A 12,245-nucleotide genomic window follows, 5' to 3' on the forward strand; every position below is an offset into this window, starting at 1 on the left:
CCTCTGGAACGAGGGGTTTGATCCCTAGGAGCGACTAAGAGCCAGCCTAGGGACCATGTTAAAGATCCTGGGCAGTTATGATCCCAGGAACGTGAGGTCTCATTTGTGAAATGAAAAGTGGGCTCTGAAATGTGTCATTAATATTAGGAATATGAAGTAAAATGTGGGCAATAAGTGCGCCTCCAAAAGCTGGGGTGATTACATAGCTGGGCAGAGTTATGGTCTGAAGAGAGGCTATTAAATGCATGCCCTGCGATCGAGAGACTAGAAGCCGATTTACCAGTCCTAGGAGGTCCAAGTAGGAGATAGCCTCGTTGATCAATCTTAGTAATACAAATTGAAATGCGGGCAAATGCAGGCATGAGTGTGAGGAATAGGAAGAAGAGGGGATACATATTAATTGTGCAAAAATATGGTGTAAAGACAGTATTCGGAGGCATCATGTTGAACGATAAAATATAGCGGCTATTTGGGAGACGACCGAACGTGTATTTTCAACAACGGTTATTATATAAGGGCACCGACTAGGGAATGTCTCAGAACAAACAAAAGAAAAAGATCCAAGACATAAGGCCAAGAGATAAAACCAGTAGTAAAAAAAAAGCATGCCGATGAGTAAAATAGCAACTCGTGAAATCCCCGTAAAAAGGCAGCCATTCAACTCCGTTGCCCCCTTCTATTTCCCACCTTTTCCAGCGCCACATGAAAAAGAAGCTTAATGACTGGTTGGCGAGGCGGAGTCGAGGACCGACTTGGGCTTTAGATTTGGGCCCAGGCTCGACGCCTTGTTGCCCATCTTGCGAGTCAGCTTGGCGTGGTGCAGACCGCAGGCGTTACATAGTGTTCGGGCACCATCTGGACCCCGACGCCATTCGGGTGTTTCGGTTCGGTTACAGCTGTGGCAACGAACAGGAGGGGCCGCCTTTTGCAAAGAAAAACAGAAAACGTGATCGTTAGCCATACACGGTTCACAGTGTGGGGTGTTTGACAGGGTGTCAAGCACGGTGTCAATCCAGGGAAGAGGAAATAGGATGAAGGGGTAAAAGGGGAAGAAATCCCAGAACTCACTCCACGCCGTTTCTTCGGGTCTGCACCTGCGAAACCGCCTGTGCCCTTGAACTCTTCCTGGTACATGGCCATGTGCTCATCCCCGGTCTTGAACGCCTCTCGCTGCGCCATCTGTTTGGCAAGCGCCTGTTCCTGGTTCACCACGGCTATCCGTATCCGAATCAGGGCGTCTTGGTCCCTCCGTTGCATATCGAGCATGTCCTCTACCTCATTTAGCGAGGGGAGAAAACCCAATATAGACCCAGACCGCTGCTTTTGGTGTACGCGTGCTGCGTAGTGCCATGAGAAGTTTAGAATTCGCGTACTCAGCTCGACGATCTGTTCCACGATGTCAGTCTATACGTAATTTCGGGGGAATTTGACAAGCCGATTGATCGACAAGATGAAGAAATCTCAATATTGTCCACGCACGCTGTTCAAAAATAGCAATAAAAAGATGTTAGGTAATAAGGAAAACCAGGAAAGCCCATACCTCATTAAGAGATGTCTCTACGTCATAGACGTCTAGATGCCGCTTTAGGGAGTCGCTATGGGGAGGAATTGGCCGACCCACAAATCCACTATTGACTTCTTCCACGCGCGATGAACCCACGTAGGGGCGATTGTCATAGGGAGCAGGAGGATATGAGTGGTCACCGGGCTGCGATTGAAAGGAGTAAGTTGGAGGGAGGCGGGGGCGGCTGTTGGGAGAAGCCACGCTACCGGCGAAGGTTGGCGCACCGTACTCGTCCCCGGAGGTCTTTCGTGATCCAACCGAGGCGATTCCTGGTTTGACGCTCTGTGTAGGGGACTTGCCCGTGCTGAGGGAGTACAGTGACGCGTTGAGCGAATCTTGCGTGTCGATGGAGGTGAGACTCGAGCGCGATGCTTCCGCCTGCAACTGAACTTGACGGGGAAAACCGGGTTGCCGCATCAATGACCCCGTCGTTGGTCTATTTGAAAAGGGATTCGGTGGTCCAGCTGGACCTTCTGCACTGGGTCGTCCGATGAGATGTGTCAGCGGCGCAGGGTGTGCGGATTGTGGCGGCAGAGCGGAGGTAGGTGCAGGGTATGAAAGAGGATTGTCATTGCCGAGGGCCTCGTGGATTGACGGGAGGGACTGTCGGGGGGTGTGTTCGTTCTTCTTGTCTTCAATCGCCCGACGTGCCTCCCGTGGCGAGATATACCCCGGTTGTGGTGGTGCGCTCGAGCGCGTGTTGGAGTAATGTAGAGGTTGTCCGGCGAACACGACGTTGGTGCTAATCAGAGGAGTTGGGGAAGCGGTCGCGCTCAAAGTGAGTTTGGGGGAGTAAACTGATCCGCCCTTCCCTAGGAAACCTATCGCGGGCAAAGGGTCTCTGTAGATCGAAAGCTGGTTAACATTGGGTTTCTGACAGATGCGCTGAGGACTCAAGACCCGACTAGATGCGGCTTCCAAAGACTCCATGACGCCGCTAAGTAGATGACCTGATGCGACACTACGCCTCATCAACCAAGTGAGCTGTCTCACGGGAGTCCGAGGTTTCCAAGGTGCAAGGCCAAGAAAGCCGAGAAATCGAGGAGGATGGAAGAAGAATTAGTAAATGAGATCTGGCCGAATAAATTCCGAAGGAAAACAGAGTTCAAAGCCGTCGGAATGCCTATCGTGCGACCAGAAAAAGTTGTTCGTGCCGAATTCGAGTTCCGCTTTCCCTTTTGAAGTGGCGGAGAATCAAGGTGGATGTCGTCAAGAAATTCCAAGATCCCAAGATCAAGGCGGAGAAAGGAGTAATAACGAACCAAACATGTCTGCAGAAGTCATCGTTTGTCCCTCGGTTGATCAGGTGACTTCGTCCTCAAGCGTGGCCTATCGCGGAGTGCGACGAATCGTCCGATGCTTCGCTTCCCAGGATAGACCACGATTTTCCCAAAAGGACACTTCTTTCAAAAGGCGCAGATGTTAACCTCCGAAACCCAGACGACCAAAATTGTGGTCTTTCTCACGATAGACATGATCCGACGATGGATGTATTCGTAGGGATATCTAGGTATGCCAAAATTGTGGTGCTTCCCACGATAGACCTGATCCGACGATCAATATATTCGTAGGAAAATATAGGTGTGCCAAAATCGTGGTGTTTCCCCCGATAGACTTGATCCGAGAATCGAGTAGGCCCGGATGGAAAAACACCGCGTCTGGAGATCACAACTGCACAACCCAAACTCGTCATGCAATAAATTCATTGAAGTAGCTTATTCTATGTATTCAGATAATGATTGGATGTGATCTCTGACCAAGGACGCGAGAACAAATCACGAATTGCGAAGGTTTTTCTTCAGGTTAAAGTTTCCCTTTGGCCTTAACGACTTCGTCTAGGTTGTTGCGGTGTATCCTTATCAAACTGCTGCAGATCCTTGTCTGTCACTAGTATTGGGGCTGGATAGTAGGAGTTCTTGATAGGCCGTGTCGTCTTTCATCTGAGCCATGATTGGAGACAGACCAATTGCGAGCCAAGGAAAGCCCCAAATCCCGAAGTATCCGCTGATAAGATATGCACCTGGGCCGTCTCCCGGATACGAATTCCCACGCATACGTCTGCACTGCACATTTTACTATATTCATATTCCTTTTTCATTAGACTTGATTTGCCAGGCATCGTTTTTGCCGCATCAATTTCGTTTGAGATGACTTCCTTGGACCTGGTGGCTTTAGTTAGCGGCCATTGTGAGTGGTTGAAGAAGCAATTTAAGGATTACTGTACTCTTGCCAGTTTCTAGGGGATATTAATTACTCAAGCAGTCAGTTACAAGACTTGGTGGCTTAAGCATCTGACGATCCGCTTTGTTTTCGACAATACGAAACACTATTTCCCTCCAATGACTGCTTGCCCATCTATTATATTGCCACAGAACTACAAAACTCGGCAGGTAAGTTGTCGGACCAAGAAAAGCTCACTTAGCTTAGGTAAATCTCCTATCTAGTTACCAATTGCCCTAGCCGGCAACTATAACGTCGGCAACTCTAAAATCGAGCAAGATGCTTTCTCAGCGCGTGCGTACCCTCGAGCTGCTTTCAAGCTTTACTGAGAATTGCATGAACTCATGTTTATGATTTGAGCTTAAACTAACGTATTTTCTTTATTAAGTGGAGTCTACTTTTTCCATGCAAAGAAAGGAATCGACAATCTGTGTAGCAGGTAAATCACAAGTGGACTATGATTATTTCTCTAAAACATATCAGGAGCTCGAACATAGAGATGAGTCTTCTGGATCATCTTCTAATTTCTAGATCATGGCAGCAGACAGAGACTTTGGGACCTTGGGGTTGGGCGCCCTTTTATCTTGGCGAGAAACCTTTTCACGGGTGACTCTACTTCATGATTTCTCAAGAATTATTCTGTCCATTGCAGGAGACTTACTATTCCTCACTCAACCAGAGTTCTTACCAGACGAATCCCATTCACCACCGTATGCGTGGGATGGTTACACCATCGATACAAAGGACCAAGTTGTTCTTCAATCAACTTTCGCTTTGTGATGCATATATAGCCTCTTGTTTCCCTTCTAATATAGTAATGCATACCTCTGAACTGCAGAGATCCTGATCGTTCAAAAATACAACGCGGCCGTTTCATCCTTGCAAGTGCTGGACACCATTACACCTTAACCAAAAACTACTGGCTGCTTCGCTTGGTTTCGAGAATGGCTTAGCGCTAAACGTGCTGGTTCCTAAACAGTGACCGGGTCGTATAAAGCAGATATTGTTGGCAGAAAAACGCAGCTCGCTGGCTGGCAAGGGACTAACTAGCTTTTGTGCTTTTGAAACTGAGTCTGGGTAGCTCAATCCAGAGCTTTCGGTTTCCAGGGATCTTCGCTCTACACTCCTGGCTGAAATATAAAATTGGCTTTGGCAGCACATTGGTTAGATCTGGAACACACACACACAATTTATTAACGCCCGGCGGCTAAGCCGAAAGGGCAACTATCTCTGATCTACTATACATGTCATAATATATATAGTACTGTGTCTCCTCAGAGCCCATACATAAAGCCTTGCAATATATGTCATCTCAGATGTCCGTATCGCAGCGGATCCTCGTGGGTTAGTAATTTGGTTAGTAGGCTGGCTTGAAGGCGCTTCTCCAAGTGTTCAACATCCTATTTTCGGCAGTTGAAGCGCGTCTACCATCTGCAACACGAGGTGGTTGGTGGGTTAGGTCAGCGAAAGGGGGTGATTTATGTTCGTTGGCATGGTTAGGTGGCCTCGAGTCGGCCCGTGGCGATGGCGAATCGTATTGAGGCCCGTACCGCCTCCAAGTTCGGCGTCCACTTCTGATCATCGGAAGGCGACTTTCCTCCTAGGAAGAAGGATATATTTCCTCGGTGGGTGTTGGTACATTGTAGTAGTTCCGTCCGGTGCGCCGTCCATTTTTGACATCGAAATAGGAAGTGCTCCATGGTCTCTCTCGCTTGCCCACACACACACACTGGTCCGTGAAGGCTTGGTACAGTAATTCACCGGCCTGCTGTTCTCCTTTTTCCTGGTCTGACGAGCTGTTCAAGGCATCCATTTTGTCCGCAGGAGAAAGCCAAGGTCTGGGCGATACTAGTTCCATCAGGCCTTGGTGTAACCTTACAGACTATGAGACGCAGGTGGCTATGGACTGGGTTTTACGGTCACCACATAGTCAATCAACGCAGTCAGCTTTTGGATGGAATCTGTTTTTATTTCTAGCGGGCGGTTGGCAGTCAATTTGATAGAAGGGATAGTGATCAACGAATCGGTCGGGGAAACTGATCAAGCCTCACGATGTTGAGGGCCAGATATGAACGCTCATTGAGATATATATTTCAATCAGACACCTCTTCCACTTTCGTTGAAAGTCTCAGAAACTCGATGAACAGAACATTGTAGAACTTACAGTCACCAAAAAAAGAAGTTCAAAAAAGAAAACGAGGAAAAAAAAGTCTTAATGTATCTTCATGGTCACAAGTTCGAAGATTGAGTGTTGACAACGTATAGCCAAGCTTCAACAGGTTGACGGGTCGAGCACCCGCACATCCGACCGTGACCTCGCTTCCGCAGTATAGACGGAGAGACCCACAACTCAACACAACCAACACAACACTGAAGCGAGGCTAGGAAGAACAAGCCCATGGTTTCTAGTGATAAAAGTATAGGCGCTTTTCGTTGAGTCGCACAGATGAGGTGATCAGTACTAGAAATATGGGCCTGTCATTGCGGATTGAATATCTCCACAAAGTCCAAATTTAAGAGGGCCGTGAAGGATTCAACAGTCAGTCAACGTTTCTTGACCAACTCACCATCCCTTTTTCTCAACACCACTCTTACTCGTCTCTCTCACTGAACATCTAAAGGCATCAAAGATGTCGCTGCAAATAGTTGCGGTAAAAAGAAGACATGGGTTTCAACAGGCCTCAATTACGATAGGTGTCCTTCAATGCTTGCTCCCGAGCAAAGCACTTGCGCAACAGAAGGAGCGGAGAAGCCTATAAATACGTTCTCTACCCCCCGCAATTTGCTCTACAATTTATTCACTTGACTACACAAAGACGAGCAGGCTTGTGTCTGAGGCATTCGATAGGTTATCCCCTTTGATCGAGTACTAAAATCCGCTGTACTGACTTTTATAGAATACATCATGGACCAGCAAGTCAGACAGTGCGTGTGAGAGATATGATTTCCACCAGATGCACTCCCATTCACGCCAGCCGATCAAAGATACGAGTTTTGGGTTAGCTGGTCAAAGTGTCTACGCGAAGAGGTCTCCGCCACAACACTAGATTCAGCTGATCTACTGTACAGCCCCTGTGTGCATTCCTGAGAGAAAGCTCGAATATCCACGCCCCAGGTGTGTGAATGTTAGCCTGACCTGTCTCACTGATCCTGAAGACGATGCGATTTCAATAGAACCGAGGACATTCGACGACAATGCACGAGCGTAAGAGTCACAGCTCTTTGCCGTCTCTTCGTCCCTAGACTTGGTTACAAGAACATGTGAATCATGGATTATCTCGCCGATCTACAAGCTATATCAAACTATTTGTTAAAACTTTTGTGCCCCAAATCAGAACACCATTACTGGTTTTTATGCTATTGTAAATGGGAGCAGCCCATCGCCACCCGTGAAACATACTTGTGAGGAGTCCTTTTATCCCGGGTCGGAGATAAAGACCAAGATCACTACGACGCGTGCTCTATCGCGTCTTCCGCCCTCGACCTCACCGCCTTCATACCATGAACGGCGGAGTGTATGAACCTCTGGCCGTCCGCATCCCGAGGTCTTATCCCATTACGACTGTACAGTTTATTATCACAGGTGGGTTCGTCATGCGCCTTTGGCTCTCAGAAGTTGCCCGGTGCACCCAGCGTGGCTTCTTCGAAGCGACAGCCGGAGACTGCGACGGTCTGGATACAACATCATGTCAACATGGCATGAATGGTGACCACATCGATGAAGACAATCATAATTGATCTTTTAGGTAATATAATATGATCACCAAGCTAATTGATCGTCTCGTTCCAAGCAAAAATTCTGCGATCTTTATGAACTGGTAAGTCATAACCACTCGTCCTGGTCGTTCAAGCCTTGCTGAATCGGATCGTACAATAGGGGGTACCGTCATGTTCCCGTTACTCGAGTCGAAGCGCGCAAGTGCATTGTCTGCCCGGGCTCCCCGATACCGATGCGATCCCATGCTCTATCACCCCGAAATAACCATTGGTGACATTGATGATGAGCCAATGTAAAGTTCCGATCGCGTTTACCTTCGCCCTTCTCTCTCAAGTCGACTCTGTACATCAGGTCATATGCTGATGTGTCTACGCGATACATACCCCAAATTCTACTGCTTATACCACCGTGTATCTTATTCGAACACCATGAACGAATAGCCCTCGTGAATTGGACTAGTGGCGTCCAATGGGTGGCCCCACGTTGTTCTCGGATGGCATCTGGCGTATTTTAAAGCCGAATATTTCCCACAGGCGCCGGGAAATAACGATGTTTCGTCTTGCTTAATGGTAGAGGAACCCTACCTTCGCCGTTGGCCATGTTGTTAGTCCAAATCCGCGTGCAAGGAGAAGGCGAGGCAAAACTCCCTTCGTTTCTGACCTACAGGCTAATTTCGGTACCAGCTACGAACCGAGAAGACAAGGCCGTTTATACCGAGACACAGCTGAGCCAACTAAAGAGCCAAAAATACCGTCCGATACTGTCCCACCTCGTACTCCGTGTTGCTCAGGCGTTCGACATATACGAACGAGCGGAAATGAACCAAGCGGAAATATACGGAGATGCATCAAGTCGGAGTCAGAAATGTCTCCTTGGAACAGGTGCTTAGTGTATTTGGATCCCAAGCACACATTTCTCTATCAAAGCACAGCAACTATCCAGAAAGTCGTATATGCTTTGGATGTCACTGAAACTGCAGGTCACCAAGCTGGCCGCGTGTCTCTGTCTATTGATGTCGTTTTCTAACCTATCGCGCAAGCAGCTCCTGCCAGGGACCTCGTCGGATTCTGTTCACCAGCGTCGGCATCCTTTCAGCATTAAGTATATATTTGTCAAACTCACCACGCCCTGGACGACATTTGGCAGATCACTGTTCAAGCAGATCCTTTGTGGAGATGAGTTTTAGTCTGTAACAACACCACCCAGAGCCATCCTGCTGCGTTCTATCGGCAGCAGAGCAAGCTTGATCGCATGAACCCGGGTACTACGCCCCAGAAAGCAATGATCGGCGGTTTGCGCGCAGTAGTGGGTATTGATACATGGGAGACGGCTGGCGATATAAATTCTAGTTACCAACGGGGGATTACTTACAATGTTGCGGCGAGTCCCAAATGTAGGAGCCGATCGGATATACTTGGTTGGTTTTCTTTGTTGCGAATCCATTTTCACACTCGCGATGGTTTTAGGATATAACCATCCTACAGTAGAGTAGGCTTGAGTGACTTGCCATCGCCAACTGAAGCTCTGACTTCGACTACGCAAGGCAGAGCAGAGTCTATCGCATCACTGATGTTTAGTTGAGCCACAAATGATATTTCGAGCGGCTCCTCATCAAATACTTCGACACCTGGTAGGTCTGATCTCGAGCGTATGTATTGCCTATTCATAGTTGACCAACGGAGGGCAGTCTGGTATTTGCTTTCGACCAGCTCAATTGAAGTAGGGGCTGTATGCAAATCCACCGAGTGATCAGAACGGCACTAGAGATAGATGACTTGCTAGATAGAATCAATACAAATTGATATATCTATCATGTGGATGAGATGGCAAGAAAACCTCCGTGCTACGTCTGGGGGTATTGATCGACCTCGACACGGCCCATGAGGCCCATGGATTCGCAATAAGTTACTTCCACCTGCCTATGGGCGGGAATGGCGTTGGTTGGGCCATGAGCCGCTTGTTAACAAGCCCTTCACGCACGCATTTACTTTACAATGTTTTAGCCACGTACAGGTCCCACAATACTACGTGTTCGGATTAGTTGGGTAGAAGGATATATAACGGACGAGATGGATTGAACCAAGCTTGTCAAAGCAGCGGACTGTTGAGTCTAGTCTGAATGAAACTTGGAAGTGCGAACTGAAATAAATAGAAATAGTGATGCGAGTACAATGTGTGTAAATATATATATGACGACAAAAAATGTTGAACCTACAAATCCACTCACATCATACTGTCTACTAGTCTCACCAATAAATTTATCATAAAAGCAACATATATAATAAATTATATAACAGGATACACCGTTATTAGGATCGATTACCTACTATACCAGTGGTTATGGCGGTAGGTGACAGTGATAGACGTAAATAACCAATTAATCCAGAAGTTGGAGTTGCTATTCAGGAATCTTACATAATCTGAGGGTGGCATGGACCGATGGCAAGGTCTAGACGGTGACCTGACCACCTCCTTCACCGCCCGACCATTCACCACCACGCTCAATCACCACACACATCAACTCACCTCACCACTCATATCACCACACACATCAACTTACCTCACCACTCATATCACCACACACACCACACACACCACACACGTCAACACCCATATCAACACTCACATCAACACTAACGGTTCAACACTACAAGCATTTCAAGACAACACTCATCTGTGTTTGCCTACATCTGAATGAAAGATGCCAATTCCTATTGTAGCGAGGAAGCTATTGGATCACAAGCTACCAAGGGAAAAGAATGTGAAATACGTCATTTGATACTACTGAAGACGCTTCAGTTGTTAGTTTATGATTTTGGCTGTTGAATTGGCGAAGATCTAACTAGGGCTCCTTCTATGTATCCAATGATGACCCTTCGGAACAATGAACAGACGATGAAGATGTTGCGCAGGTCTTTGCTTCTTCGGGTACTCTTGAATACTCGAATACTGGTCCCTAGCACCACGAAGAGGTGCCTGCACGGGCTAGAGGGTCTTTTTGTCGCAGATGTCCCTGCGGAGACTCTTGGTTTCGCAGATGTCCCTGCGGAGATTCTTGTTGTCGCAGATGTCCCTGCGGAGACTCTTGTTGTCGCAGATGTCCCTGCGGAGACTCTTGGGTTCGCAGATGTCCCTGCGAGGCGCTTTGTTGACGCAGGACCTAGGCTGCGGAGAACTTGGTAATGCAGCGGTCTCCTGCGGGTCTCACTTGTCATCACAGCGTCCCCCTGCGGAGTTCACTTGGTAACGCAGCGCCCCCCTGCGAGGATTGTTGTTGACGCAGACCTATCCTGCGGGGTAGTCTTGTTGACGCAGCACCCCCCCTGCGAGGCATATTGATAACGCAGACCTATCCTGCGGGGTAGTCTTGTTTTCGCAGCACCCCCCTGCGAGGATTGTTGTTCACGCAGACCTATCCTGCGAAGCACCTTTTTACACTCGCGGGGCTCGTGGCAGCGAGGGAGCGCAAGTCTTACATCACTGGGCTCGTGGCAGCGACAGCCGTGGTCACGGAGACTCTCAAGCCCGCAGGCAAGAGAGAGACACCATGACACATCGGAGTGTGAGGACCGAAGTCCTGATTTTTTTTGGGCTGGGAATCTGACCCCTTTTATAAACTTTTTGGCTACGTCTCTACCAAGGAACCAATTGCGCAGATGGTAGCGAGAATCACTCTCGTTGATAGGCGTTGAAGCGATTTGAATGACGTTGAAGTGGTGTTTGGAGACTTTGTGGCCTACAGAGTCAATCCTCGACCCGGAATAATTCCTCTCAAAATTGTTCGTTGAGTGTGGTGAACAACTTTCGTCAAGTGTTGAAAAGAAACTAACACCGCAAAAATAAGAGTTCTCCTACATAACGTTGAATTTGCAATTAAATCGCTCAACGTGCTTGTATTCTACGCCTCCCCGTTTTAACCACGGTCACCGTTTCTTTCGTGAGGGTTGAAGTGCTTCGACTGATGCCGAAATAATGGGCTGCAGATGGCCGACGGAAGCGCTGTGCTGTACCTGCGGTTGGCCGGAGGACCTTTCGGTCTCACTAGAATTACTACTGCCATCTCTAGGCTCGCGCCGCTGAATGTTATTTCTTTTCTTTCTACTCGCAGCTGACTTATAATGTCTTTACTAAAATCTCTACTCCCTCGGCGCATAGGCACTGGCATACTCTCAATCTCAGGATGAAGATTGTCTTTCTTTGGCATAAGCCAAAAAGGGTCCAGACCTTTGGAAAGCTCAGACAAGAAACTGGGTCTAGTTTCCAGGACAACCATGTGAACTGATGCAACCAAGGCCCACGAGCTAGGTTCTCGTGATCGCCACCCCTCGCAAGATTGCAACGCTACTATTACACTGATGAGACCCTGGAGACGAAAAGCACCCGACCGGCCAATCAAACACCACGCGTGAATTCAGACAGACGCAGGTAGGGTTCTGCGATGCAGATCTCAGCGACGACCCAGGGGACAGTAGATCAGGGAGGTTCTAATTGTGACCCGGAGAGAAATTGGAAAGAATTGCAAAGGTCCAGACACGATCCACAAGCCCAAAGCTTTCGGCCATCAGTGTCCGATGGAACGGGACTTTGTTGCCTAGGAGGCACTGCTGGGGCGGGCGAGTACTTGGAATAACAGCAGACTTTGGCGACAGAATGGTAGGCTACAACCCGATCCGTGGTTGTGTTCACTTGGTCGCAGTGAAGAGAAAGTAAGTTCCCCTGTCAAGTGGCAAGCTGAACTTTGCC

General features: G+C 48.2%; 1 protein-coding gene across 1 annotated transcript; it reads right to left on the reverse strand.

The window, feature by feature from the left end:
• Positions 1–715: 715 nt before the first annotated feature.
• N7489_005062 (GATA-type transcription factor) lies at positions 716–2,494 on the reverse strand (the record flags this gene model as incomplete). Its single annotated transcript, XM_056710814.1, has 3 exons — positions 716–922; positions 1,069–1,386; positions 1,541–2,494. 3 exons carry the CDS (start codon positions 2,492–2,494, stop codon positions 716–718), a joined length of 1,479 nt encoding a protein of 492 aa, XP_056569235.1.
• Between the last annotated feature and the right edge of the window lie 9,751 nt (positions 2,495–12,245).

Source organism: Penicillium chrysogenum, assembly GCF_028827035.1.
Source record: "Penicillium chrysogenum strain IBT 35668 chromosome Unknown utg000002l_segment0_segment0, whole genome shotgun sequence".
Classification (NCBI taxonomy): Eukaryota; Fungi; Ascomycota; class Eurotiomycetes; order Eurotiales; family Aspergillaceae; genus Penicillium; species Penicillium chrysogenum.